The following is a 27,476-nucleotide window of genomic DNA, read 5'->3' as shown; positions in this document are numbered from 1 at the left end:
TGTATCTGTAATTGTGGTTTAACGATGGCGGGAGATTTGCGAGTGGACTGAACAATCCTTCCGACCTGTGAGAGAACCAAACATGATCAAGGGAGAAAGCGTTGTTAGACAGGAACTCAGTGGATTGGACAAGCAAATGTCACAGTTAGATTCTGAGCTCAAGGTACACTGATTTGAGCTTGTTTTTCTATCTGCACGGTGCTATGCAAGAAATTCCCCCCAAGTTCTAGTAGACAGCATGGATCGAACTTATAAGCCAGTAACAGAGTTTTACTTCTCCCGAGACTTCTGCATGCTCTAGGTCGATTTCGGGTGTTTTTAAAATGCCTACAATTTACTTAAGTAATCAAATCTTTGTGGCTGGCGCTCAATAGGGTCGAGGGTGCTTGTTTGGCAATGATGCCTCCCGAAATTGAACAGAGAAAATGAAATCGATTTTTGTTGAAAATCGATAACAGTGGATGCCAATATAAGCTTATTGATGAATTATTATCGATGAGCAAGTTGTGGCAATGATGTTTGTGATTTTCACAACATTTTCATAACATTGTCAAAGTGGCTGTGGAACCACGAGCCGCAGGCAAATGGTTCCACAGAAAACTTTGACAATGTTATGATGCAATTTATCATCAATAAGAGGACAGACACTTAAAAAAACTGACGTCAATTTGTTTTTTACGATAACAAGACCCTAAAATGGTCAAATGCTGGGAATAAATGAGGAGAAAAGATGCCGTAAACTTGCCGTAAACAAAGATAAGTGAATTTTATTCAAAATGACGCGAACGTTGTCAATAGTTTTTCTCACTTTTTGATTGGCTGCTTAAAGAAGTCCAGAAGATCTCATTGCTTAAAAAGTTGACAGTTCAACAGCTGAAAGTTGAACTTGAAAGCTTGCATAGATTAGCATTTTATCCGTCTATACTCTTATTGATGATAAAAATGAGCCAATCAGCGCGTGAGAAATTAGACAGTTATTGTAAAAAGACCATTCTACAGTTGTCTGCTCAGTGACCTGGCCTTTGAATTGTAGCAAGACTGGAGGTGACCTTGTTTTGATACAGACCTCACTGCTTTTGTTGTGTAAATCAAGTTGTTCTAATGCTAACTAGGTGCATTTACATAACAAAAGCAGAGTCTACGTCTGTATCAAGGCAAGGTCACCTCCAGCCTCACTGTCATTTAAAGGCCAGGTCACCAAGCAGAATGTAAAATGGTCTATTGTTGTGAATATTATTAAAATCAATAAAATGTGACAAGTGAACTGATCAACATGGCATGAGCATGGGACAAAGAAAAAGTCTGAGTACCCGACAGGAATCGAACCCATGACCCCCCGAACACTGGGCGGGTACTCTATCCACTGAGCTACGAGAACTCATGGAGGGCAGGGTCATTTAACTAAGTTCATATGTGACAGGTGTCCTGCATACTGCTAGGATCAGCACTGTCAAAGTCATCGTGAGTAGTGATAAGTGAATAAAGATGGTGAATTTTAAGCTCGGTAATGAAATGTGAAAAGTGAACTGATCAACATGACACAAGTGTGGGATAAAGAAAAAAAGACGCTTGTGTCATGTTGATCAGTTCACTTTTCACATTTCATTACGGAGCTTAAAATTCACTATCTTTATTCACTTGCTGCACTCTGTCCCTGCATCCTGACTGAGAGCTGAAAATTTTCCTGTCCAGCTGTCCCTCAGTGAATAAACATTTTATCATGTTACCACCATTATGTTTTTTTTTTTATTTTTCATGGTGGAACAAGGACACGCGCATGGCATCTCTAGTAGGGCTGTACGCATTTCTTGTAAGACCATGCACGTTTTTCTGGCCCTATCACTTCAAATGTAAGGCCCTTATACAGGACCTTTCTTCTCACAGTCCTCCAAAGAAATTTGTGCGCAGGTACATGCGGGTCGTATGACAAAAGCATTCAATTTATAAGAACTACATGGAATCAAATACCTGTAATGGGACAACTGTGCCATTGGCATATCAGTTTCATGTACGTCAGTAGGTTCTTTCTTGCCATACCACCCGCTTGTTTTTCACTCAAAAGAGGTTCCCAAACACTTCTTAACCTCAAAATTTGTTACAGTGCATTTACTACTAATTAATAAAGATTAATAGTATAATTAATGCTAGAAACAATCACCAAACACGTTGTTTGGTAATTGTCTTAAGAACATGAGCATGTACAGTGTACTTATACAATGTAACATTCTTTGTTTTTGGATGCTCTAAGATGATGATTTTTTGCTTATTGTGTATGGGACAGCTTGATACTACATGTAGTGTGTAGTAATAAGATGAAAAATTATATTTAATTATTTATAAGTAGCCTGAATAATGATAGATAGCTGTCAAATCAGGTTACTATAGTAAGGCATAGAACTAAACATCATGTGCATCAAATTACATCATTCAAAATTAATATTGTTTATTGTTAATATTTTAAGCAAGCTTCTGTAACAATTGTCCCCGGTTGGTGGAAAAAGGACATTCAGTGTCTTAAAAAGCAGAATGAAGTTTTTATGAAAGGTTAGTTAAGATACTGCTCTATTCCCTACTTATTTTTAGGTGGCTACATACTGCTTAATGAATTATTTTATTCATATACTTAAGTTGGACTCGTTGCATGAGAAGCATCAAATATGGCTAAAAATGAAAGCTGAGAATTGACACAAACTCACTCTGTATTAGTGCATTTCATCTTCATTTCAGCTACTTTTTTGAGCTTTAATGTCAAGGAGTGGATAATTGAAAACGATCTACTTGTACATCGCTTAAAAGTAAGTACAGTGATAATAATGTTCTAATTTAAGTAGTGAAAAATGGCTGGTAAAGGTAATATATTGGCACAATTGCATTGTTATTAAATTTATATACTTTCTACAGGCTAATAGACTAATATAATTTCACTGAAACACAGTGGATACTTCACTGTATGTTGGTCTGTCAGACCATCAGACCAGGCAAATTTAATTTTCAATTTGCATTGCAGTGCAAATTATTAATACAAGTGTGTTCGTAATTTTATTAGTTATAATACATGTAAATGAGCAATGATATGAAAGTTTGTATGATTGATAATACATGTACACACTCTTTGTGGTATTTGAAAATTCATTCAAAGGCTTGTGCAATTTTGAGAGAATTTTACTAGTAATACATATTGCCATGCCAGCCAATTCTGCTATGTTTAACTGAAAAAGCAACTACAACAAAATGCCCAGGACATCCATTATTAGATGAAATATTTAATGATTAAAACCATTTACTAAGTACTATTTGGGAGTGCTAATTTTAGTTTTCAAAACTGATTGGTATTAAAGAAGGATTGCAGTAAATCGACAATTCAAGAAGTGTTGGATAACTTTACATCTCTGCTGGAAAGAGTGCAAGGTATGAATTAATATTGATTTAGTCTAAAGTGAGATAAAAATAAAATTTGTAAAGAGACCACAATTAAGACAAAGGAAAATAAGAATTTAAAACTGGAGAGATTTAAATTTAATCAAATTGAAAGAAATTTAAGCCTATCCACAGTGAGGATACTCACCAAAGTACCAAATGTATAATTTGTTTTTAAATTGGTTATCTCAAGTTAAATAGTAATATGGAACCAGATTTCAGCAATGGTGGATGGAAAAATGGTGATTTTAGCCCAGAAATTGTGGTTAAGAGTATTTCTGTCGCTTTATTTTAACATGGATATTTAAATTTTGGAGCCCAAAGTACTATGATACTGTTATATTGAAAACAGTCAGAAAAAAGGGTTATTTTTTGTCTTAGTGGTACTTAAATTGAAATTTTGGACTTATTCATGGTTATGTTTTCAAAATTGCTTTTCAATGGCAACTTTTGTATACCCTAGCTAGCTTCTAAGGTATTTTTATGCAAGAAATGTACTACAAATTATTTGAACATAGTTACTGCATGTATCTCAGTCTAACAAGCATACACTGTAGTCTTAGCCAGCGCCTTACACCCCCATGTCCCCTTAAAAAAAGAAAAAAAAGTAAACTACACCAATTCTCATGGCAATGTGGCAATGTATTTTTTCAGGTCTGCCACCAGAGTCTTCATTTATTTGCTATGAACAAGCAATTGCATATAATTTGAGCCACTTGCTGTTACGTGGGCACATAAATATACTTGTTGGTGGGATTCACAAGAGTACTACCATTCTTCACAGAAGCCTCTATCGAGGTACTTATTAAATTACAGATTTGTAGAAATAAATGAGCTGGTTGTGAATTGTGTTGCATGTTGTATCGTGCTTCTTAAGGAGGGGGTACTTAAGAGTTTGCGGTGGTGCGGTTTTACATAACATTTTTATTTTAACCTGTGGTATTGCAGTTTTATAAGACTAAGCTGAAGTTTTCATAAATTTTAGATTAAGGTAATCTGTAAAAAAGTGAAGAGGAGGTTGATGATGGTCGGGAAGAGAAACGTTATTTCAAAGAGGAATTGCAAGCTCGGCAACATTTTTCCTGGGAGCAAGAACTTGCTTTGGGAGAGTTATATGTTTCAACAATCATCTGCTCTACTGAACAATCCGTGGGGCTGGCTGGCTACATTGTCTTCAAGTTATTAAAATTCTTCTTGGAAAGATAACAAATGAAATGCAATGTAGATTCAGTCAACTTGTGACAAAATGGGTATTTGAGCTCGAAACTAGCATCTTGACAACTTTCATAAAAAATTACAAAATGCATGCTCTGTATGGTATTTTGGTAAATTTTGATGCAGTATTGCATTTTTTTTTTTTACGTTTTTTTATGCAGTTTTGCGGTTTTCAGACCCCCTTTTATGCCCCTCTCTTCAAGTCTTTTAGATAATTAGCATAATAATCAAGACTGGTTAAAGTAGAGTTTTCATTGGAGTCTATTGTGTCATCAGGTCAGCACTTGTCTCTGTTTGCAGTAGCACTAAGTGGCTAGAATTATTTTTACTCTCCCCCTGGATTGGATGCCAGTCTGTTACAAGGTTACCCCCAGAATTAACTTTATACACCTGGGTGAAGAGGGGCATTGTAATTTTGTCTACGAATGCAATGCAAGGACTTCAGCCAGTGCTAGATTACCCAGACTGCTCATCTGAAGTCCAATGTGGTATTAAAAAAAGCAAGTAGGTTACCATACCTGCTGTTATCATACCCAAATTAACAATTAGCTAATCAGAAAAGTTCTGTGTCTACTGTCTTGATATCCTGCGATACCAAGTCACTGACCTGATATGGCTATGGTATCATACTCACAGAAATACATGTACCTAATCATACCTTTTTGGTTCCTTTCAGCAACATACAGGCTCATTTGGTCTCGCCATGGGTATTTTGGCTTGACTGCGTCTCGCCAGAATATGAATGATGGCTTCACCAAACTCGCCTGATATGCCATTGAACAAAGTGTACCAAAAAGGTACGATCAGGTACAAGTAGAACCTAATTTTAATAACTTTATGTCTAAGTGTATTTGTGTCCTATTATAGCTTTTGAGGCATTCAAAATAGAACGTCACCAAGAGACAGTGGCAGAATCAGGAGATTCAGCTGAGCGGCATCTGTTCAGTCCAGAAAACATTGAGCACACTCTGGATATCCTGCTGCCATCATTGTTTAAAGCAGTACAAGATGAAAGTATTGGATGTGCTCCTCTTGTGTTAAGTAGCTGCCTGCTGGCATTTCTATGGTTACTTGATGAAGAAGGTGTGTCTGCTTTGTGTATAATTATGCCTGTCTGGAATAATATTATTTACCCGTATAATTTTGTATATTTGTCTCACTTCGTCGTCAGGACTCCCAATTTTGAACTGCTAATTACTTTTAAGCTATCAAAAATATTTATTATTAAAAGATACTCCATTCTAATTTCTTATATTTATTCTAACTAACATGTTAGTGCTGAGAATTTAAGAGTAATTATTTACTTAATTAACAAATGAATGCTCTGTACAATCTCCGTACATACAACGTGTTATGCATGTTATTATGTAGATGTACACTTTAGGGATTCCAATAAGGGGCCAGGCAGCGGGAAAATTGACCACCTGTAAACACATCTTTGCCTGGCTGCTTTCAATATCTCAAACAACATTTCACTGTTTACTGTATAAATAAAACCATAATTACAGGTATGAATTAAGCTACTATCCCACTGAGGTGTGAAATCTCTCCATTGTCTTCCTGCTCAGAGTCCATCTGCCATCATCTGGTCACAGATAATACATGGTAACAGTGCTTTTAAATGACCAATCTTAAAAACATGGAGATCACATATTCCTTCACCAGAACACCTGCATATACATTGCATTCAAAACTGAGTTAGGATTTTCAACATGACAGAATATTCAGTACAGCTGAAGAACTAACCTCTAAATTAATTACTAGCTTATTGCCTATTTGGAAAAAATTGTTATAAATGTTTTGTTTCTAAGACAACAACCCTTGTCATTAAGCTGTAAGATGAAAACCATTAATAATTATTAGCCATCAGTAGCACAGTAATCTGTATGCACTCTTTATTTTTCTTCAGTTGACAAGGCTGTGGACCTTCTTCAGCTGATGCAAAGGCAATTAAAACATTTGGAAGAAGTTAACTTGAGCTCCACAGAGCAGGTATAAAATAAACTGTAGGACAGCACTCTAGGTAACAAGTGTGATGTATTTTAGAGATGGTGGTTCACATGTTTTGCGAAAGCAGCAACAAAAAATGATACATGGGTCAACTATTACCAAACAGTGTGAAAAAATCATAATATTATTGTTGCTTAATGATGAATTTGCAGGACTGTAACTTACCTGCTTGGTGACCAGTTAAGGTCTTTGCTAAAAATTATGCTGGTTTCAATGGAAAATGAACTTGAAATGTTGTTATCTTAAATTATAATTTATCACCACTGACTTTGGGATGGCAATACCTAACACTAACCCTCATATGTCTTAGCAAGTTTTTAGACCACCGCACTGCAGAAAGTTTCCATACATCTATTAAATTGCAAATGTTGACTGAATTCATTTTGATATCTCTTTGATGATATTTTTCTATTTGGCTGCCACCTGTATAGTCAGTTGATTATCACATGGACAAATTTGCCATTCAGATATCCTGGGAGGAGGTAATTTTTTTTCCGAGTACAGGTTTATTATGCATATGTTATGATTCAGCGGCACCCAAGGACCGTTTTCTCTCAAATGCTTTTAAACGCTGTTTTAGGCTATCTGGAGTACTTTTAAAGCTCTGTATGTTAATTTTAGGTTGTGCAAAAAAATTTTATCTGTTCAGTTATTCTAGGGGAACTTGAGTATTCTCAAATTTATTAGGGCTTTTTTGTCCATTCCCCGAAAACCTTAGGTCTTATCGCCTTTCCGAAAATGATATGTAACCTTTTTTCGGTACCCAAAATAACATTTTTTACAATTCGAAAGCAGCAGACATTAAATTTCTCATATCACGAACGTTCGAGGTGACAATTCTCTTCAGAAAATCAGAGGGGATTAAAGGCCTTCTGAACAGATAATTTACCGAAACGATCCGTTGGGTGCCCCTGATGATTAGCCAAGTCATTTTTTACCAATCACAGTTCATCTGAATACAAACTTATAAGTACACTGTACTTATGAAATGAATACATGTGTCCTCTCTTTTGTTCCATTGAAATGTATTTTCCTTTCCAAAATCCCAAGGTACCTTCCAGTAGAGACCCTGTGTGCCTTTTCAGCTTGGAGTACATCCCATCAATCACCAACTGTGTGATAACATCATCAACAAAAGACTTGACAGGCAAGAAAGCATGTTGTTAAGAGAAGAGATCAGTCAGCAGTATACAGTATGTTCGTCATATATAGCATAGCTACCGCAAGTCTCCTATAATCATGATTTTTTTTTTTTTAAACAGTGTCTAGAAGGTCTTAGCTTTTATTAACTCTGGCTGAAAGAATTCAGAAATTCTTTGCAGAGTACATGTAAGCTTCTTGTATCACTGATTAATTGAAACTTCTGCCTTAATCACCATCAGGCTTAACATATACCATTATTTCTTTCATCAAGTTTATCATAGTGCTTAAATCAAGACGAGATGGGTACAGTGTGGGGTGTTGGAAAGTTTAATGGTAAAATTGAAAGGAAAGATGTGCCTCCTGAATGCCCCCCTCTCCACCCCACTGGTTTTCCCTGATCTTTTTTCCGTTTTTGGGTGGTGGATTTTTTCATTTGTTTCCATTGATCCATATTTTTAATTTAACAGTTGATCGCTGAAAAGCAAGGATGATAAACAGTTTATTAAAATTAAAGCAACTCTTTCAGATTCTTGTATGAGCATTGGCTTGATTTCCATTTGCTGTCCGGGAAACAAGCCCGCGCTCCTCTCTCTCAGGGAGAATCAAAGGCCCGGCACAAGAGAGTTGCGGAAATCGAGCTTGGTATGAGTACTGATGACACAAACACTTAGTTTCTTACAAACAGTTCACTTCTGCATTGAATTTATGATTTGGTGTATTGTATTCTTTTCCTTTTTGATAATTTAGATGTACAGAACTTGTTGTCAGTGGTGACTAGTCTGTTGGCATTTGCTCACTTCACAAAGGAGAACTATGATAGAGTCTTGGAAACACTTGCTGACAAAATTCAAATTCGAGATTTTGGTTTTAATGACCTTTATCTTAAAGGTTAGGATTGTGATTTATACAGTTGTAAACTCTTGCATACAGAGTAAAAATAACTTAAGTATTTATTTAACGATTCAGACACAGGTTAAGTTACAAATCTTGTTTTTAACTCTAGTATATCCTATTTTTTCTTTCCATTACTTCTCAGTTCTAAACAGATGACTTAGGTTCATGATTTTACGGACTTTATAACCATTCTTTAAATGTTAAAGCACACTGCATATGCTTTTTAAAATTTTTCCATGGTCACAGTAAAAGCATTCATTGATCATTTGTATGGTGTATAAACCGTTCATCTCTTTGCAGAACCAGGGCCTGACAATTTTTGTACACTAATATTAATAATAAAGTCAAGAATCCGAATGTGAGCACTAAAATTTTATTTGCTCTGGAAATAAATGGATAACTTTGGGTGTTGTTGTGGAATTAGAAAAAAATAATTTTATATCCCGTTAGTATCATGTGCCATTTCTTTTCCATGCCAGTTGGCAGCCCTTTGTGCCTCTTGTAGTGAATACATGGCAAGCTTAGGTAGATGTACTAATTGTCTATCAAAACCTAGGATACACTTTGTATGTGCGAGGTGAAGTGGATGAAGCATTGCCATGCTTCCAGCAATGCCTCAACGTTTCTGAAGGGCAAGATAAAGCCGCTGGTTTAAACATGTTGGGCTGCTGCTGTGCAATAAAGGTACAAAACGGAACTTGTGAATGTTTCTTTAATTCAGAGCCAAACGATAGTATAGTCTTTCAAATATGATCACTAATAAAATGTTATAACCCTGTGATGAACTCCTGTGTAATTTTGCCGTTCCTTATGGAAATGAATAGAGCAGTTTTCATTTGAGTGCCGAAATGTAATTGGTTTTGCGTCAGCTACGCTACACGATTGGCTTAAAAAACCCGCGCCAATTTTTCATCCAATCAGTAGTAAAACCAAAACCAATCTTGACTCGCTCGCACACGTTTTCCCGCGCTTTGTGTCAGCTACATGTAATTAGTTTGAGTTTTGATTGGTTCACTGTATTGTCTGTGTCCTTTGTGATTGGCTAGAGTGATTACTTTGGTTTTGGTTTTACGACACCCGATTGAAAATCGCTCTATTGTAGACGTTGCAATCAAATGTTTTAATCGCAGTTAGTGACTCAACTGTAGCCTCGACAGACATCGAGAGGAACTGACATTAGCATGTGTGATAACATTTACTGCTGTTTAGTACAAAGTCCATTAAACATACTGGAAAAAAATAAAACAGATTTAAATGATCAGCGCCTCCTTTCATGCCAGATTTAAGCCCATGGTTCTCTTACGGCTCTCTCAAATTTTGTTTGACTTTTTTTTACTTTTTCAGGGTAAATATCACACTGCAGTGTCAAAATTCAGGGAGGCCCTGGTACTTGACTTTCAACAACTTGAAGCACTCTTCAACATCACTCTTCAGTATCGGAAGCTGGGAAATGTCACGGCTGAAATACAGTCTCTTACGCTGTTGAAACAGGTAATGTGGGAACATTTTAGCTGACGTGACTAATCACAGGGAAATTAAAGAGTTGTTATGTTATTAGCCTGCGCAAAAGCTGACCTTTTGAGAAGCAGTCGAAACAACGCCTTTCTTTTCGCTGATTATACCGATCCACTGAGTTGTGTTGATAACGTTTTTCGTGTCTTCTTTTGGCGTGTCATCAACGTCCTCCTTTGGCGCCTCATCAACTTTTTTCGTGTCATCCTTGGACACCTCATCAGTCGAAGCAACAACGTTTTAGTGGTGAAATCCTATGAAATGTGGAGAGAGACTTCTGAAATCCTTTACTGCGCGCTTTTTAAGGTCTGTAAATAACTATTCTCAAATGAACCCATCGTACACTGCTCGCATATCTGTAGAGCCTTGTCTTCAATTTGGAATGTTTGGTGTCACATCTCACTCGTGACCTGCTCTCCCTCAAGTATGTCGACACTGACGTCAGAGGTGGGACGTTTGTTTACTGAGGTTAGAAGTCCTGCATTTAGTGTAACGCATCAGGTGAACGTCATTTTAAGAAGAACGCACCGTATTTGTTTTCAGATAAGGAAGTACTAGACTTGCCATAAGTCGACCTTTGCTTAATCCTAGGACTTTTAGAAAGTCTAAGAAAGTACGATTTTGTGTCTTTATTTGATGTGTTTCGCTTTAACTGTATACATCTTTTTGTGGTTGACTGCCAGTTTGAAAGTGGGCTTGCTTGACAAATGAATAGAATTCCGTTAGGTAGTTAGGATGGATGGTAGAAAAGAGCGGACCACAATGTTCCTGTCATTTTAGGACCTCCAAAAGTACATAGTTTGGCTTCTTTCCATGTGCTTATGAAAGTCACAGTGCAAAATTCAAATTTGTTATCAATTTCTTTGTTTGTCTGTTTAGGCTATCCAGAGTAGAGAAAGTGAACGGGAAAGATGCTATGATGTGGCAGTAATTCCCAGTGATCACAACAAAAAGCTAGGTAAGTCCCTTTAGTTCTGTTTTCCATTGCATTACTCAAATAAATAATGCTATCGGTATTATACAGCCAGTTCAAACTTTGCACATTAATGCATCGAAATAAACGTACGATTGGCAAAAGGGCAAGAGTGAAAAGCCTCTCATGGTCAGTGCTTCGTACGAGTCTGTACCATTGAAAACGTTTGGCAGGAGCAAAGCCAATGCAACGCAGACTTTGTTTTAGCGGTAATGGTATTTTAGTGAATGAGCTAAACGTAAAATTAAGTCTTTCTACAAGTGGCTTACAGTTATCAGGGCGGCGTTTATCTCCGGCTTCTGTAGCTCGAAGCGCCTAGGGGTATTTGTACTCCTCCCTGGATGGGATGCTAGTCTGTTGTAGGGTTTTTGTCCAGCATTAAATTTTCCAGTATCTATTTATGCACCTGGGTGGAGAGAGGCACTGTAAGTGTTAAGTGCCTTGCCCAAGAATATAACGCAGTGACTCCGGCCAGGGCTCGAACCCATTAGGCTACCTCGCCTCCCTCTGTGAATGGGATATCAGTAGGGTAAATGCAGCGCATGATCAGTAATATTTTTTGGGGTTCACTTCGTAGCAGTGTTCTTGGAACTGAACATGGCCAGCTTTGTTTTTCCTACAAAGCGATGTGGTTTTTACACATCAGCCAAAATGTGTTGCTAACAACGTTTCTTGTATTTTTCTTCAGATGCGGAGCTAACTGTTCCTCCAAGATTTGCCTTGGCCAGTGCAATGTCAAGTTCTGGTATAACAACAGAACTTGTCACATTCATATTGGCTAAAAGATCTGCAGAACTCGACAGGTTTGGGCATAGTTAATAGAGAGGAAGATTATGACACCTGGCAAAGTTGTTTGTTATATGTTTTTGTTGGCTATTTTGGGGGTTGACCCTGCGCAAAACCTGGTAAATTACAAAAGGTGGTTACGTGTGCTCATGTAACTAACCAATAGAAGTATTTCAATTATGTAATTACTGCGAAGTCAATGAGCATAAAACAAAAGATGTACAAGGTCAAGGACCTTCCAACATAAATCTTAGCCTGTTTGTTTGCTTCTTTGTTGTTTGACGGGATTCTAACCATTTTCCTTTATTAACTATGGTTTGGGTTATTTTCAAAAGAAGCTGTACTCAGATAGAGGAGTAGATTTAACTCTTTTAAGATTGAAATATGTCCAGCAAATTAGTGATAGTGAAAGAAAAACAAAGGAAAAGTTCATTGGCCAATTCACTTCAACTCCTTAGAAACTGATTGGACATGGTTTTTTCTTTTACTTTTTTGATGATAATAATTACGTCTACCTAGACTTGCTGTTCATGTTGGTTCAGGTTTAATAAAACTCTTGTTCACTGTCAGCTTGAGATTGTAAATCGTTTACGGAACGGCCTTTCAATTATCCCGTGTACTACCTGTTTGTGTGTCAGCTTTTTTTGTCAAGTGACATTTTGTTTGTTTAGGTTTGAAGAGGCAGCGAAGTACTATCTGGAGTTGCTGGCCAACATTACAGACATTCGCACTGTTAGATTTGTAAGTATCAAAGATAATGTCAAACACCTTTCAAATCGCAGTAAGTGGAGGAGAATGGGCTATAACTCAGCACGCTAGGATGCCTGGGAACGTTAGCATAATCGTCTGCAAAAGTCACCAAGCCCGCAGTTCATCACTTAAGTTGCTAAGCAACACGACCTAGTCTTGTTGTGCCGTGCTGGCAGTTTTTGGAATATGGCGATTGCTGGCACTTTATTTTGATTAGATGATAAGGGACCGTTCATTTTTTATAAGGTAGGGGGGGCTGGTGGGATATGGGGGGGGGGGCATGCGAAAAAAAATGGCTTTCGAGGGGGAGCCATCCCAAAAAAATAAGGGAAAAATGGGGGGTCACGTGAAGTATTTTAGTAAAACTTCAAAATGGCATAATGTTTGAATATCAAAAAAATTGCTATAGAATAAACCATAGAAGGCAGGATACAAATTTATTACAAGCTTTCCTTCTGCTTTAAAAAAACGTTTGGCGACAAAAAGCATTTGTAGCTGCTGAAAAGAAGTATTTAACACTGTTATTTTCGAATGCAACTTTCACTGGCACTCATCTTCATCTTCGCTGTCGTCGAGTTCTTCGGCGCCGCTTGTGCTGCTATGGGAGTCTCTTTCACCAATGCTGCAAGAAGCAGCAATGCTTTCCGTCAGAGTGTACTCTTCAGGGTACATGAAGGTGTAAACATAATCTCTGACTTCCTGCTCAAGGTTTGTGGTGATTCTGCTTCTTGCAGCATTGGTGAAATAATTCCCTTCCAAGAGCTGTGCGATGTATGGCCCATCTCTTCTAAATAACGACGTGGCAACATCCTCAACTTTAATACACTCTTCCGGGACGGCCGTTCTAGGAGGGGTACACAAGACATTGTGGAAGATCATTTCCTAGCGGGTTTCCAACACAGATTCCATGAACTCGTTGGACGTTGTTTTCAATCCGCTTCCTCTTTCTTTCATTTGACTTTCTGCGGTTTTCTTTTTTCCTTCTCCTTTTGTTGATGTGCTGTTTGAGTATGCCCTTGAATATGCTGTTATAATTGCTCTTCTTATTTTCTAGTGCTTCCATGTCCTGCGTGACCTTCGTCAACTTAGCTTCTATACATTTGATCTGTTTTACATTAAAACTGTGGGCAAATTCTTCGCCCTGCTTTAATTTAACAATGTGTTTCACACAACACATTAACAGATTTCCAGTTTTTTCACAACACTTCGTACTTGGTTCAGTATCACAATGCAGGAGCAAGGAAAGACTCTGTTCCAGGCCACTGTTACTTCCGTAAGATTGAGAAGTTTATGAATGAGCACTATGAGGAGGGGGAGAACTACAGGGAGTTTCAAAAGTTGTCCTGTCAAGAAAAGGTAGGAGAAATTTGTTCTTTTTGTTGTGAATGGACTGGACCACCCATAGAAAGATACCCTAAACCAGTTCCTGACTATTCCTGCCTACCGGAATACCACTACCTCTCCTACCAGAAGGGCGTGATCCAGATGACTGGCAGCCAAGGGTCCAAGCGAAGAAAGAGCATGGAAGTGGCAGGCTGGTTTTATCTGACCCAGAGAGCGTTGCTCTCTTTGCAGATAGGTTTATTGTCAAATCAAAGTTTGTGGTGGATTATCTTCAGCATCTTGAAGTGCTGGAATTTAAAAGGAAAAAGAGAGCAGAAGAAAAGGCAAAGTTAAGTAGGGACGCAAAAAATAAATCATATGAGGATTATCCTTGGACTGAGTTGTGCGAAGATCTAACCAAGCTTAAAAAGCTACGTGTTCCAGAACAAATCAAAAGAAAAAGAAGTCGATTTCGGATCTCCTAGTTATGGCTCGCCCTGAGCGTGTGGCATTTGGCCTCTCATTGGCATCTTCCTCATCTGAATTGATGAATGCAAGAATGACGTCACTTGAGTCATCTTCTCCCCCAGAGTCAATGGCATCACTGTCACACTCATCATTGTCACTTTCATCCGTTTCACTGCTATCAGCACTTGCCCTGTTGTCATTTTGTGTCAATGTCCTGGCATTTCTCAGTGTTGGTTGGCCAGCTCTGAGAGGACTCTTCTGCTGCAAGCATGAATGTCTTACAATTGCATTTACTTTCTCACTCTTGCTGCTTTTCAAATGCTGCTTCATCCCATGGTGGTTCAAGTACTTGTTTAGTTTTCTAAACAACAGCTCTCTGTAGTATAGGGATTGTAAATATTGTCTTCATAGTGAGCACAATAACGTGAAGTAGGGGGATAATAGAGAAATATTAAAAAAGTTGAAATCGAAATATTGTTTGTTCAATTTTTTTTTTTTTGGGGGGGGTCATCCCAAAAAATGACCGCTATAAGGGGGGGCCATGTGAAAAAAATTGGTAAGCTGAGGGGGGTCATGCGATTTTTAAATGGTGCTTCCCAAATCCCACCAGCCCCCCCTCCCTCATTAAAAATGAACGGTCCCTAGAGCGAGGTTTGGGGTGGACATTTTCATACATAAAATTTTTGCTGTAATTTTGTCCACCCTGACCTCGACTCGGCGCCATCAGTTTTGTTGGAATGAGGGAAAGGTCTATTGTTGTGTATTTATAGGCTTGTATTGTTAGTATTATGAACTTTCTACTGTTACCTGACAAACGGTATTGGCGAATTCTAAGGAAAATGTTCCGTCGTGTGTACGTAAATAATCCCAGAAATGTAAGAGAAGTTTAACACTTACTGCGAAAGTTAACATTACAAGGAATTATTCATTTTTCATTCCCTTCATTCTTGACAGCGCAACACTAGGAATCTGCCAAGTCCCACAAAGCTGTATCAGCAATGTGCATTTGCGCTGTTAAAAGCTGGAAGATATGAAGACGCTGTGACGGTTTGTGATAAAGTGCTCACAAATGTTGACAGTGGAAAACGCGCCCAGAAAGGTACGAAAGATTAGTTAGGTATGTTTGTTTTCAGAACTGTGAAAGGGATGGTCTCCTGTATGTTTGTTAATAATAAGTACTGCTGAAAAAAATACTTTATCTTCATGTCTACCTAATCAACTGAAGTGGCATATGTGGGGGAAATTTTGTGTGAGGGTAATTTCCGTACGACTTTTAGTTAGAGCTGTTGTACTATTTTAGTTGAGGTGAAGTAAGAAAAGTCTGCTTCAAACCTGGTAGCTCGTCGTCCTTGGCACGTAACTTTGATTTCTGTAGCATGAAGCGAGCTGGAGAGCTGGAGTATTGCCACACCCCTGGATGGGATGCTAGTCCATCACAGGTTTGGTCCCAGGCAAACATGTTACACGTAGGTGAAGAAAGGCACTCTGAGAGCAAAGTGCCCTACCAGTGGAAACAAAACATCACAAAACCCTGGTCAGGTGATGGCTAAAACCCTTACCTCTCGCTGCAGAGTCAAACCTAGAAACCATTAGATCACCATACTTACTATCATTAGTTGCGAGAAGACATTAATTCTGTCCGTTTAAGACGAGAGATTCGTCAATAACATTACCGGTGATTTGAAGCCAGAGATTTGACTTCATTTTTTTTTTCTCAGATGACGGAGATGAAACAAGTGCAATTGACAAGGCTCCCAGGAAACGACCTCGTTCAGATGACGAGGGAGAAATCATAAACAGCGAAGATGAAGAAATTGTGCCTGATGATGTTGAGATGTTGATGTTGAAAGCCGAGGCTTTAGTTCATCTTCACCAGCCACTTGAAGCAGTACAATCTCTCAACAGGTACAGAGTATGTAGTAAATTATATAATCCAACCTTTATCATAAGAAAGTCTAGACTTACCGCAAGTCGACTTCATCAGTTTCAGGGTAGCATAGCTCAGCGAGCTTAGCGAGCTGCAAGGTTTAATTAACGCCTAATTGTCGAAAATACTAATCACGTGAACCTGTCGCCATTCAGTTTCGTTGTGTTGCATAGTAACATAGTTGGAAAAAGCTGCTGGCCCCTGTTTCTTGCGCAATGATATAAACATAAAGTTACATGCTTGCTTCTTATGATTTCAAGGGATTCGCTGTGGGCCAATCACCATAGCTGTCGCCCCATTGTTCTTAAGCTGCGCCCGTAGCCTTCCGCGGTTTCCCTCTTCTACACATGCTTCAGCTGTTATTATATTATTCCGCGCTAAGTCGTGGCTTTTGTTTTGCTCAGTATTGTGACATTAAACCTGGAATTCGTTAAAGCTGGAGTTCGTGTTCAATTTGCTGGCGAATGATTAGCGCGTTGCACTTAAGATCGAGTGGCCCGGGCTCGAGCCCTGGCCGCGACCATTTTGCTGTGTTCTTGGGCAACACACATTACTCACAAAGGTGTCTCTTTCCACAAAGAAGGATAAATTATTTTATTATTATTAAATGGATACTGGGGGGGGGGGGGGGGTAAGCTTGCGATGGACTAGCATCCTTATCAGGGTGGCGAGGGGAGTAGCAATATTCCTAGTTGTTGGGTGGTAACCGGAATAAGCTCTACAAGTTGTGGGCCACCAACCTCGTAAAGACTAAAACTTCGTATAATTTTAAAATCATCGCAGGGTGCTGAAAGCGCTAGAAGGTGTTCAGCCATCAGGTTATTGTTTAAGACGCCAAGAAAATGAAAACGGCACCGAGGGGCAACAGAAAAAAAGAAGAAAGGTGGATTGTGGTGAGTTGTAACATATTCATGATTTGGTAAATGAACTGCGTTTAAGATTGAAACATACCTGGGTGATGAGGGTGTGCAAAGATATCCTAAAAATCCCTAAATATAATGACAAGTAGTTGGCTTGTGTTGACGGCTGTCCCCTCGCTAATCCAGTAAGCAGTGTGCAATAAAAATATTCATGAAAAAGTTCATTGATACAGATAACCGCAAGTTTCTAAATCTTGTGTTCAACTAGATAATTTTCTCTAAAAAACGCATTTGTTCGACTTTTTTTTACCAGGTAGAATTATTAGAAGTTAAAGCTGAGTCAGTGTAGATGAAATTTGCACTGAAACTTTGTTGTGTTGAATGTCTAAGGCAATGGACAAACAACTTGAATCCTATCTGTTCGAAACCCGCTATACTTTGTTGTTTACAACCTGTTCTCTTTGTAACTTTAACATGGCTCTTAATTTTGCTACAAGTATTTTACGTTTTGCTCTACAAGGAGACAACGATTTGACAGAGGAAAGGAGGCAAAGTTGTGAACCAAATAAGCTTGTGAAAGTTAAGGTGAGGGCAGCTGTCATATTCTCAGCAAGGTCATCTTGTTTAATATTTTGCCACGTTTGCAGCTGAATAGATAAGAGATTGTTGAGAAAGATTTAAATGCTGTGATCACGAGCATGGGGCAAAGAAAAAGATATGTCGAACCTGTGGCCTTTTGTGGCTCGAATGTAGTTTTAGAGTTTTCTCTTCTGTATTTTCATTGCTTGCAGGTCCAGGCGTATAATCAGAAAGCGTCGATCCTAGAAGGCCTGGGTCAGACCCACGATGCTTTGCACCAGTTGCATCTCAGTCTGGAATATTTACAAGGTAGTGCCTTATGTAAACTACAAAAAATGTCACGTGAAGTCGTCAGTTTTGGCTCTGTACCCAAACAATGGGATTCTAAAAAGACAACTCGATATAACGTGTGATCATATATACTGATACCGTGCTTATAACAGTTTACGGAAACAGCCTCTGATATTGACACAAACTAGACTTGAAGCTGAACACGGATCTTTCGCTGGGAATGAAATAGCACAATTTGCGTTAAGGGTGTTATTCTTTAACATTAGCTAATATTGCACTGAATGAAAAACCATGCAGGCTCACAAATGGTAGTTGTTTTTCTGTCTTTTAATTTAGAAGCTCCTACACAATAGAATTGCCATATCACATTTATATACGAAGCGAAGTTTTCTAGATTCGTAATAATCTATGGCCGATGGCTACACTGCCGTGACGCTAGACATTTCTTTGTACAAACGTAACTTTTGAAATTGTATATTTCGTCTAGTTTAAATCAGCTTTACGTTTTCGCTAGACCCAATAAGGCAAATCTATAAATGTACCGGCTATTTCCATTCAATATATTTTTAATGTCGTGTTAATCACAACTTTTACTAATCCATGCGTCATGGTGTTATTTGTCAGAACACGCTTGTCTCTTTTTCTGCTGCGATTGTGTTGAGACAAAACTATCGATTAATTAGTGCTCGTTTTGTTTATGTTTTCTCCAGATAATCCTGAAACAGTTTACAAGCACACTAAGCTACTCTTCAATTTGGATCAAAACAAAGAAGCAACGCTTAACTGGCTGAGATTCAGAGGCATTCAGCTTCATCAACATAAAGGAGACCTGGGTTCCATTAAGAAAGCTTTGAGGTGAGCTGATGAGACGTGTGAACACATTCTCGTTCGCAGTCCTACCGATTCATTTGGTCGGCGGGGCCTAGATACTAACGCCTAAGCCTTGCCGGTCGAAGGAACCGACTGGCACTGGGGAAGAGAAATCACATGAAGCACCTACATCTGCTTAAAAGGAGTACGTGAACGGAGATATCTTAATGCGACAGGCTTTGGACCGTGTTTATACAAGTTTCTTTCTCATAGTTCACATGTAGAGTCTCACATGAAAAGGCTTTGACCAATGCCCCTTTTGTTTCAAATGTTTAGATTGATAAAAGTTCTTTTGAAGAACCACCACATACTTAGTTTAGGTTGGTTTATGCCTCGGTTTTCGCAAATTCTCGTGTAAGTACCTGAAGATTCACCGATTGTTGTTGTTCAATTAAAAATAGCACATGTCAGCCTGACGTCATCAAGATACGTCATGCTACTTGACAACAGTGAGCACAAAAAACGCGGGCTCAGGCAATTTGCGATCCAACGAGGTGTTTTGATTTGATACTCAGGAACAACTTTGATTAAAAGTGACTTTATTTTTTACTTACGAATCTCGCGATACTCTAAACTAATTTTGTTTGTTTCTCCTTGTCAAAACTATCTCGAAACTGAATATGGAACACAGCGTAAAATTCGAAGTATAGTTTCAAAAATTATCCGTCGTTGTTCACGTTCTCCAGACAACGCAGAATTTGGTCATTTCGTGTTGTCGTTTTGCAGAGGACTGCAAAGAAATGTACCAAGAATTATAACGCACGTGGACAGCTATTGCTTTGGCTCTGTTGCGGTTGTCGTTATGGGTTTCTTAAACTCCCTGATTACCACATGACATGACGTGAGTGTCTTTATTTGCTCAACAGTTCCTCCATTGTGAAACTCGTTGAAAGTGAGGTCACCCTGGAGCAAGTGCAAGAAATTGACGAGTTGTCATTGACGCGATGGAGCGTCGAGGAAGAGGATCCTTTTCATCCATTTGCCAGAGTTTTATGAATTATAGATTAAACGTTATAGAGACTAGAGTAAAATGTTAAATGAAACTAAATTCAAGCAAAGATGGGAGCTTCTAATCTACTCGCGGGATGCGAGCTTTTACGCGAGACTGCCCACGAGATACTCTGGTCGCCCGCGGAATGAACGCTTTGCGTGGATTCACACAGGTCACAAGGATGTGTACGTTTCACGGATGACAAAAATGGACCAAGATTATATTCCATTTTATATCTTTTATAGCGAAACAAATTGAAATTGCAAAGGTCTTCCGAGACCAAGAGATGAGGAAATTAATTTCAGTAACTTACAATCCGTTTTATTTTCACTCCATCAAGTAGAAGTGTTTTTAAAAATTAATTAAGTGAAACGTGTTTAGATTTAATAGTTTTCACATTCTCGAAAGATGACATCATTTTTCTAGGAAGTCAGTGTTTACATCCTGCACAAATTTTCCGGGAACGTTGTCGAGTTTCCTAGAAAATGAGTATGATGTAAATGTTAAGTCCCCCTAACAGCCAATCGGTATTCCGATACATTACCTCATTAGGTCACTTTGTCATGCAACTCTTGTTTTCTGATTAAATGCGAAATTTCTGAGAAACGCGTATTTCAATCGATCTGTAGTTTAGGGAAGCTGTTAGGCGTAAGCTTTGAGGCTAGTTGAGATCCGTCTGGCTTCGAAGCGATCCAAACAACTACAAGAACCCTCACTCCAGATTCATTTTCGATTCGTCCGTGACATCATCTTCTCCTTACACCATGGCAAGATTTAACCCCAGATCGGGAAGTGATCAGTTTCCTCGACTAAGCGCACAGATTCAAGAAAAGTTTGTCGAGAATCAGCAAACGAGGGAAATTTACGATCGCAAGAATCGATGGAGAGAGGAAATTGAAGGGATTGTGAAATCGCTCTACCCCTCCAGTCGCCTTGTTTTGTCCGGCTCGTCCGCAAACGGCTTCGGAAGCATTCATAGCGACATAGATCTGGTGTTGTGTTTTGAGGGGGCAGCGCCGACAGGTCCTTACATGCTGAGGAAAATTGAGTCCCTTTTCACGAGTAACCGACGCCGCTTTCAAACAGAGGTAATGTTGGAGGAAACTTAATTTGTTACTTGAACGAGAAGCTTATAAGGGAAACTACATGTAGGCACTGTTCTGTTTAGACGTGGCAAACTTAAGCGTAAAAGTTGAGTGTGACTAAAGGCAAACAGAAACGTTCAGAAATGCGATCGAGAATCCTAGTAGATATTCCATGTAGAACCGACATTTCTTTGTACTAAATAAAGTAGAGATCACTCAATGATTTTTGTGTAACATGGCGGGCTTTTGGGACTCCGTTCACTGAATCTTAGCCTTCACGGTTTATTAACACTGCTCGGTGTATTGACATGAAAACCAAGCGAATGAGGACTAACGAGAAGATGGCGCCGAAAGGGTTGTACAAAAGCAATATCAGGAGATATTTCAACAGAATTTTGAAATTTCGGAATGGTTTACTTGAGGACGATTTGAGCGTTAGACATTGGTAGACCTTTCCACAAATATCCGGAAATGTTTTAGAAGTTTCTGAGATATTTAGAGCATACTTTGAAATATTCATAGTTTTTTGGCTGAGCCCTCTGTTTTCCTCGCTATATTCTTGAAACAATACTCAGTTCTATGCCAGAAACAACGGAGTTCAGCGATTTTCCACTTGACAAACTGAATGTGATAAATGTAAATAATGTAAACAAAAAATATCACCACAAGCAGTACTAAGGCCGCAGTTTTTCAAAATGGTGGATACTGGCAACATTGAGGCGCCTGAAACTTCTTCTTCTCCTCCTTTTATCGGTTCATTTTTTAGAACAAAAATACCGGATATTTAGAGGGTTTTTCGAGGTATTTAGAAATTTTTGGTGATGTTTAGAATTTCCGCAAAGGTATTTGGGCGATTTTACGTGACTTCTATGGAAAGGCCTGGACATTGCTTACGGAAACTCAGCCACCCATAGAGCACTATGGACTCTAGAATAATTCTTAAGAATTACATTAATATCTCTATGCTCCTAACGTAAATTAGTCAAGTTTCTATTCAAGGACCAACTGGTTCATGGACCCTAGCGTCTTTCAGGCGTTCAGTTAGTTTAGGCGCAGCGCGAAAAAAGGCGTGCGAAAAAATAGGGGAGAAGTGCGGCGAGAGAAAGCTTTCCCTCTCCGCGCTCATTCCCGAATTTTTCGCTCGCCGTTTTTCACGCTGCGCCTAAACTAACTGAACGCCTGGAAGAGGCTACGTAGACCCGGGTTCATGGAGCGACAATTGCAAGGTTTTTCAAAGCTGTCCTCTGTTGTATAGGTGGTACCGAACGCGAGAGTGCCTATCATCAAACTCAAAGACAGGGAGAAGTCGTTTGAAACCGACATCAGCGTGGAGAACTGGACCAGTGTGCGGAACGCCTTCCTTTTAAAATGCTTCTCCGAGTGTGACCCGAGAGTGAAACCACTGGTCATGGTAATCAAACTGTGGGCTCAAAGAGCAGGGATTACTGACGCGAGAGTCAAGAGGCTCGCAGGTACGTTAGGGGAATAAGCTAAACAAGTTATGAACACTGCGGTGTTCGGTCTGGTCAGTGGAGTACATGTTTGGCCAATCTTTGCACAGTTGCCACGTCAGAAAGACGTCAGTAGGGCTACGTCACGTTGCCTAGCAACAGAAATTCGTTGTTCATGCAAGCCAAACACATACCGGAAATTTCGGTGGGAAGGCAATTGGATCAGACAGTTTCCGGGACGTCCGTTTAAAAATTGGGTACTACCATCAGAAGTACTCCTGTTTTTTTTTCCGTTCTGAACGAACATCGGATATATTCCTTACCATTTCCTAATCTCTCTAGTTTTCAGTCTCCCATCAAGAGAAAACAATATCTTACCTTAGTCATGTAGTTCCTCAGTTTCTCAGTTCTTAAGTTCATTTTTAAAGGGGAAAGTACTGAAAAAAGCTGCTAAATACCTTGGAAGAGAATTCAACCATGGACGTTGCCTCAGTTATAGTTTTTTCATGGGCATTGCCTCAGTCATAATTTCTTTCGATTGGATTTTTTTTATTTCGGAAAAACTCTTACCATTTGTTTAAAGGTCATCTCAACCTGTTCCTCTTGACAAATGTTCAACCCACCGACATCTCCAGAACTGTGTTATAACTGAGGCGGAAAAGATGCTCATTCCGTTCACTCGATTAAGCTTCGATTGTTGAAAGAAACGATGAAACGGCCGATTGCGGACATTTTCGACCTTAGATTTCTATTTGACAGTCTCCATTTTCGACGTCAAAAAGCTACTGACTACTGTCCAGAAAGAAAATAAGCGTCCAAACAATATTTAAGGTTATGGACTCAAAATGAATTGAATTGATTTGCTGACAGGTAATTATAACGTGTTTTGAAATTTGATCGTAAAAAACTTCCTGGTAACCTGGGTTTTTTCTGAGTAACTGATTGATTATTTTTATTTTTTAGGTTTCGCTGTAGTTCTCCTCGTAATCCATTATCTTCAAGCCGGATGTTCCCCACCTGTAGCACCTGCTCTACAAGAATCCTTTCGCAGTATCTTCCAAGCCTCAAACAGTGTTGTCATGGAGAAGCTCACCGCTGACGTTCCTGATCAAATTCGTTCGTTCAAGTCTTCCAACACACAAAGTCTCGGTGAGCTGTTGATCGGCTTTTTCCAGTATTTTTCCACGTTCGACTGGGGCAGAACCATGTCCATACGTACAGGAAGTACTCGGGCCACAGCGACCTACGACAAGATATGGCGGGGACCTTACATCCGACTAGAGGATCCCTCCGATGGAGGAAATGTCACAAGATCCGTGTATGATTCTTACGAGTTCTCGCGCATCAAAAGTGCCTTCAGCTCCGCTTCTTCCAAGTTAAGGAGGAATGCTTCCTTGGAGGAAATCTTTTAGCAATATAATAGGAGGAGGCGTGGTCGAGTGGTTAGGACGCTGGTCTCGTCGTCTGAGGATCGCGGAGTCATCAAATCTTCCATCCTGCCACGAGATGAATTTGTTCTCAGTAGTCCCAAGTTCCACTCTTTGGCCGCGCTATCGAAATGGCGAACTTGCCAGTTCGTTTTGACGTCTTTGATAGAAAAATTTCAAATTTCACTTTGATGGTAAATAAAATGGCAAATTTTAAGTTCGATAGTGAAGTGAAAAAAAAAAAAAAAAAAAAAACAGTATGATAACACGTCACGACTGTGGAAAAACGAAAACATTTTGAGCCTTGGAATGGAATAGAAAACATGACCTCCCAGATACCGGACGAACGCTCCAACCATTGAACTAAGGAGACACTCAAAACAAGGCCATATTTATTTGGTAAATGTGCTTGCTCATTTTCTTTTTGTGGCTTTGTCGATAAAAAGCCCGCCTGTTGTTTTTGAGGTCATGGGTTCGAATCCTGTCGGAGACTCGGCTATTTTCATTGTCTCACGTTCGTGACGTTTTGAGCACTGTATCTTTATTGTTTCATTCATATTTATCACGGCCTGGCATGCTGCAAGATTTCATCCTTAAACCGTGTGTTAAGATCCTTTTTTATTTACTACTTACCTTTGTAGGCTTTTTGACGGCATGGAATAAAGTTTTTACATGTCCAGTTATGTATTCATCCTTGGCAGCAGTGTCCCTTGGCTTCGATGAAGGGGGAAGGGGGAGGGGTTTAGAGGCTGAAAACAAGAATTATCCATGGTTATCGATTTTTGCCAATCGATCTTTCCTCTTGATAGCAATCGATAAAGAAATTTTTTTGTGAGTTCGATTGTTATCGATTTCAAATATAAATCCATAGCAATCGGCGATCATATCGAGTGATTTCTGATATCGATTTTTATCGATTGACTACGCCTGATGCAAACTGATGTTTGTCATCACGTGATCGTTTTTTTTGAATCCGCGGCTGAAACCAACGGTGCGTGAAACGGCCTGAAAAAAAAGCTATTTTTAACAGACGTCTCAACCTAGTTCCCTGGGTCTAAATGAGAAATGGCCACCAAAACATTTCAGTGGGTGATGAAAGAAATTTTCGATGTGCCGTCATTTTCGCAAGGCTAGTCATAATTGTTTAACCATTGTTTCCAGACCAGTCATTTGCAAACCACTTTTTTGATAATCGTTTACAGCTGACAATCGAGTGACTTTGTCTACACGTTACGCCTTTCCATAAGTATTTAAATACAAATCGATTCAGTTCTTGTGGATGGTTTAAAATGGCGATACATAAACGAATTTTGAGATAATCACTTTTGCAAATGATTATATGAAATATGTTAAATCTGAACTGCGAGGAAAGAGTGATCACCGACGTTATGTGGTCAACGGCTTAGTCAGTTGTGAAAATAACGCCTGAAAAAATTTCGGCTTGAACGGTACCACTGCGATACCGGTGCAGTGTTCACCAAGTGAGCTCTCAAGCCAGCTGGGAGCTGGTCACATTGTGAGTTCGTACAAATGAGTTCTTGATATACCCGTAGATGGTGGAGAATGCAAGTCCTTATATGAAACATGTTAAATTTGAACTACCGCGGAGGAAGATTTAAAGAAATGAATGCGGGTCATCGCAGCTACTGCAGTTACAGTTTTTAAGATAACGTCTGAAAAAGTACTTCTTGTTCTTAAGGGTATTAAAATACTTGTTTGCACATGCACTGTAACCAAAAATGTCTCGCAATTTTGCTTTTGAGCTTTAATGGAATTTTTTTTCAATTTACAGCTGTCAATCTCATTTTTGACGGTTGCAAATTTAGGCCAGTCTCAGAGTGTAAAAGTCACTGCTCACCTTTTTCAATTGTTCAAACAAAAATAATTTAATTCTTTGCTAAACGACACGTTGTCAGTCCCAAAATTTTACACAGCTAATTGCCTTAACTGGTAGGAAAGTAGTATTTCTAAATCCGGCCAATTGCAATTTCTTGTCGGTTCCAATTTTCTTGAAATTTATTTTAGGTATTAAACCAATGGCGAGAACGTATTGATACATGCACCTAACACTCATGGAATGACAAAGAGCAAGCCGAAAACTCATTTTGATGTCGTTCTAACTTCAGAATCTGTAAACAAAATTAACTATCAAATTCCTAGGTAGACGATATGTAGTTACTCACGAAATAATAGTTATTTCCCAGGACTCATTGCCACCATAACACGAAGAGTGGTGCAGTGTTTCCAAAGGCCAATTTCTTGCCAGTTTTTTATAGCAAAAGAACCAATCTATTGTTAGTTGGAAAGTAGTTATGTAGGTAACCAATAGTGATATTGTATTGTTATATACACGTAACATGGAATGACTAAGTACTGGATAAGCCAGCTCAATTTGATGTCTTTCTTGCTTCAGAATCTGTAAATAAAAATAATTAATTTCCTAGGTAGACGATAAGTCGTTATTTCGGAAACAATAGTTACTTCACAAAACTTATTGTCAACATTGCAGGTCTAGTAGTTGTTTCCAAAGGCCAATTTCCTGCAAGTTTTAGTTTTATGGCAAGAATCAAGTCGCTGATATTTGGAAAATAGCAGTGACACCTCATTGTTACCTACATAACCACTGGTGATACCTTATTGCTATATGCGCTCAGAAAATAATGACTTGACAGTAAACGACCACACTAAGTCACAGCTCAATTTTAAGTCCTTTGTACCTCAGAATCCCATGTGCAAATAATAATAGTTAAATACCTTTGTGAAAGGTACGTTCTTTCGAAACGGGACGTATATTGTCACCATTGCAAGATTCATTGATTTCACATGTCAATCAGTTCGTGCCAGTTTTCAATTTATTCAAGGAATCAGTCGATTGTTAATTGAACACTGGACGACAGTTTAGCGCAATTTCGGTAACATTTTACGCCCCAAATTTATGAAGAGAATTTCTAAACTGAAGGATAATTTCCCTAGTAACCCATGACAAACTTGCCTTGTCTACCCGTCTTCCTATCGTAGCCTTTTGTCTTCTTTTGGTTCAAATCGTGGTTTTTGATTGTAATTGTCGTGATTAACAGTTTACCTTAAACGTGTCTTTGGGAATGCAAGAACGTTTGCTAGTTGGGACACTCCTGGCAGATCTTAGGTCTCTTAAAATTGAATTGAATTACCAGTTTCTCTTGCACAGATTAACATGTACATTGGCTGGCATTAAGATAATGTTTAGAGGCCCACCTTAGACAAATGCAGTTGGGCATGCGCTCTTTCCAAGCTTAACAGGTGCAAACAAGTCCTAGAAGTTGCGACATGAACAATTTACAGGCTTCAATGTCAAATTTTTCTGTTTCATGTTTAAGACTTCCTACAGATAACATTCAGTTCTCAACAGAGAGCTAGCCTGTTAGGACGGTTTCGCTTATCGCGAAAAACTGACTACAAAGGACGATTTCTAAAGGAAAACTCTAGTGCAGTAAGTTTTGTTGTTTGTAGATTTTGCTGATTTTA

At 38.9% G+C, this 27,476-nt stretch overlaps 2 protein-coding genes across 3 annotated transcripts; both read left to right on the top strand.

The window, feature by feature from the left end:
* Window positions 1-80: 80 nt before the first annotated feature.
* LOC145480801 (Fanconi anemia group G protein-like) lies at window positions 81-20,615 on the top strand. 2 transcript variants are annotated; one of them, XM_081459128.1, is made up of 21 exons: window positions 81-163; window positions 2,463-2,544; window positions 2,728-2,795; window positions 3,339-3,408; window positions 4,072-4,215; window positions 5,500-5,715; window positions 6,542-6,624; window positions 7,693-7,789; window positions 8,533-8,673; window positions 9,236-9,363; window positions 10,024-10,170; window positions 11,071-11,149; window positions 11,853-11,967; window positions 12,622-12,691; window positions 15,446-15,590; window positions 16,210-16,396; window positions 17,202-17,311; window positions 17,799-17,863; window positions 18,070-18,166; window positions 18,859-19,003; window positions 19,885-20,615. In XM_081459128.1, the coding sequence occupies exons 1-21, from the start codon at window positions 83-85 to the stop codon at window positions 20,012-20,014; spliced, it is 2,400 nt and encodes a 799-aa protein (XP_081315254.1). In that variant the 5' UTR covers window positions 81-82; the 3' UTR covers window positions 20,015-20,615. The 2 variants fall into 2 exon arrangements, with proteins under 2 accessions (XP_081315254.1, XP_081315255.1); XM_081459129.1 differs by lacking the exon at window positions 81-163 and adding an exon at window positions 726-1,908.
* Window positions 20,034-24,146, top strand: LOC145480805 (poly(A) RNA polymerase GLD2-B-like). Its single transcript, XM_081459131.1, has 3 exons — window positions 20,034-21,097; window positions 22,350-22,566; window positions 23,509-24,146. Exons 1-3 carry the CDS (start codon window positions 20,774-20,776, stop codon window positions 23,955-23,957), a joined length of 990 nt encoding a protein of 329 aa, XP_081315257.1. The 5' UTR covers window positions 20,034-20,773; the 3' UTR covers window positions 23,958-24,146.
* Window positions 24,147-27,476: the final 3,330 nt, after the last annotated feature.

The sequence above is a fragment of the Orbicella franksi genome, chromosome 3 (genome assembly GCF_964199315.1).
Source record: "Orbicella franksi chromosome 3, jaOrbFran1.1, whole genome shotgun sequence".
Taxonomy (NCBI): Eukaryota; Metazoa; Cnidaria; class Anthozoa; order Scleractinia; family Merulinidae; genus Orbicella; species Orbicella franksi.
This window is presented reverse-complemented; position numbering and strand designations above follow the sequence as displayed.

What these genes read in the sequence shown, in the direction of transcription:
- LOC145480801 (XM_081459128.1), top strand. Translation starts at nt 83, where the DNA reads ATGATCAAGGGAGAAAGCGTTGTTAGACAGGAACTCAGTGGATTGGAC. An exon ending in TGGAAAACGCGCCCAGAAAG is followed by an intron (nt 15,591 to 16,209) that starts GTACGAAAGATT and finishes TTTTTTTCTCAG; the next exon opens with ATGACGGAGATGAAACAAGT. An exon ending in GCAGTACAATCTCTCAACAG is followed by an intron (nt 16,397 to 17,201) that starts GTACAGAGTATG and finishes AAATCATCGCAG; the next exon opens with GGTGCTGAAAGCGCTAGAAG.
- LOC145480805 (XM_081459131.1), top strand. Translation starts at nt 20,774, where the DNA reads ATGGCAAGATTTAACCCCAGATCGGGAAGTGATCAGTTTCCTCGACTA. An exon ending in GACGCCGCTTTCAAACAGAG is followed by an intron (nt 21,098 to 22,349) that starts GTAATGTTGGAG and finishes TCTGTTGTATAG; the next exon opens with GTGGTACCGAACGCGAGAGT. An exon ending in GAGAGTCAAGAGGCTCGCAG is followed by an intron (nt 22,567 to 23,508) that starts GTACGTTAGGGG and finishes TTTATTTTTTAG; the next exon opens with GTTTCGCTGTAGTTCTCCTC.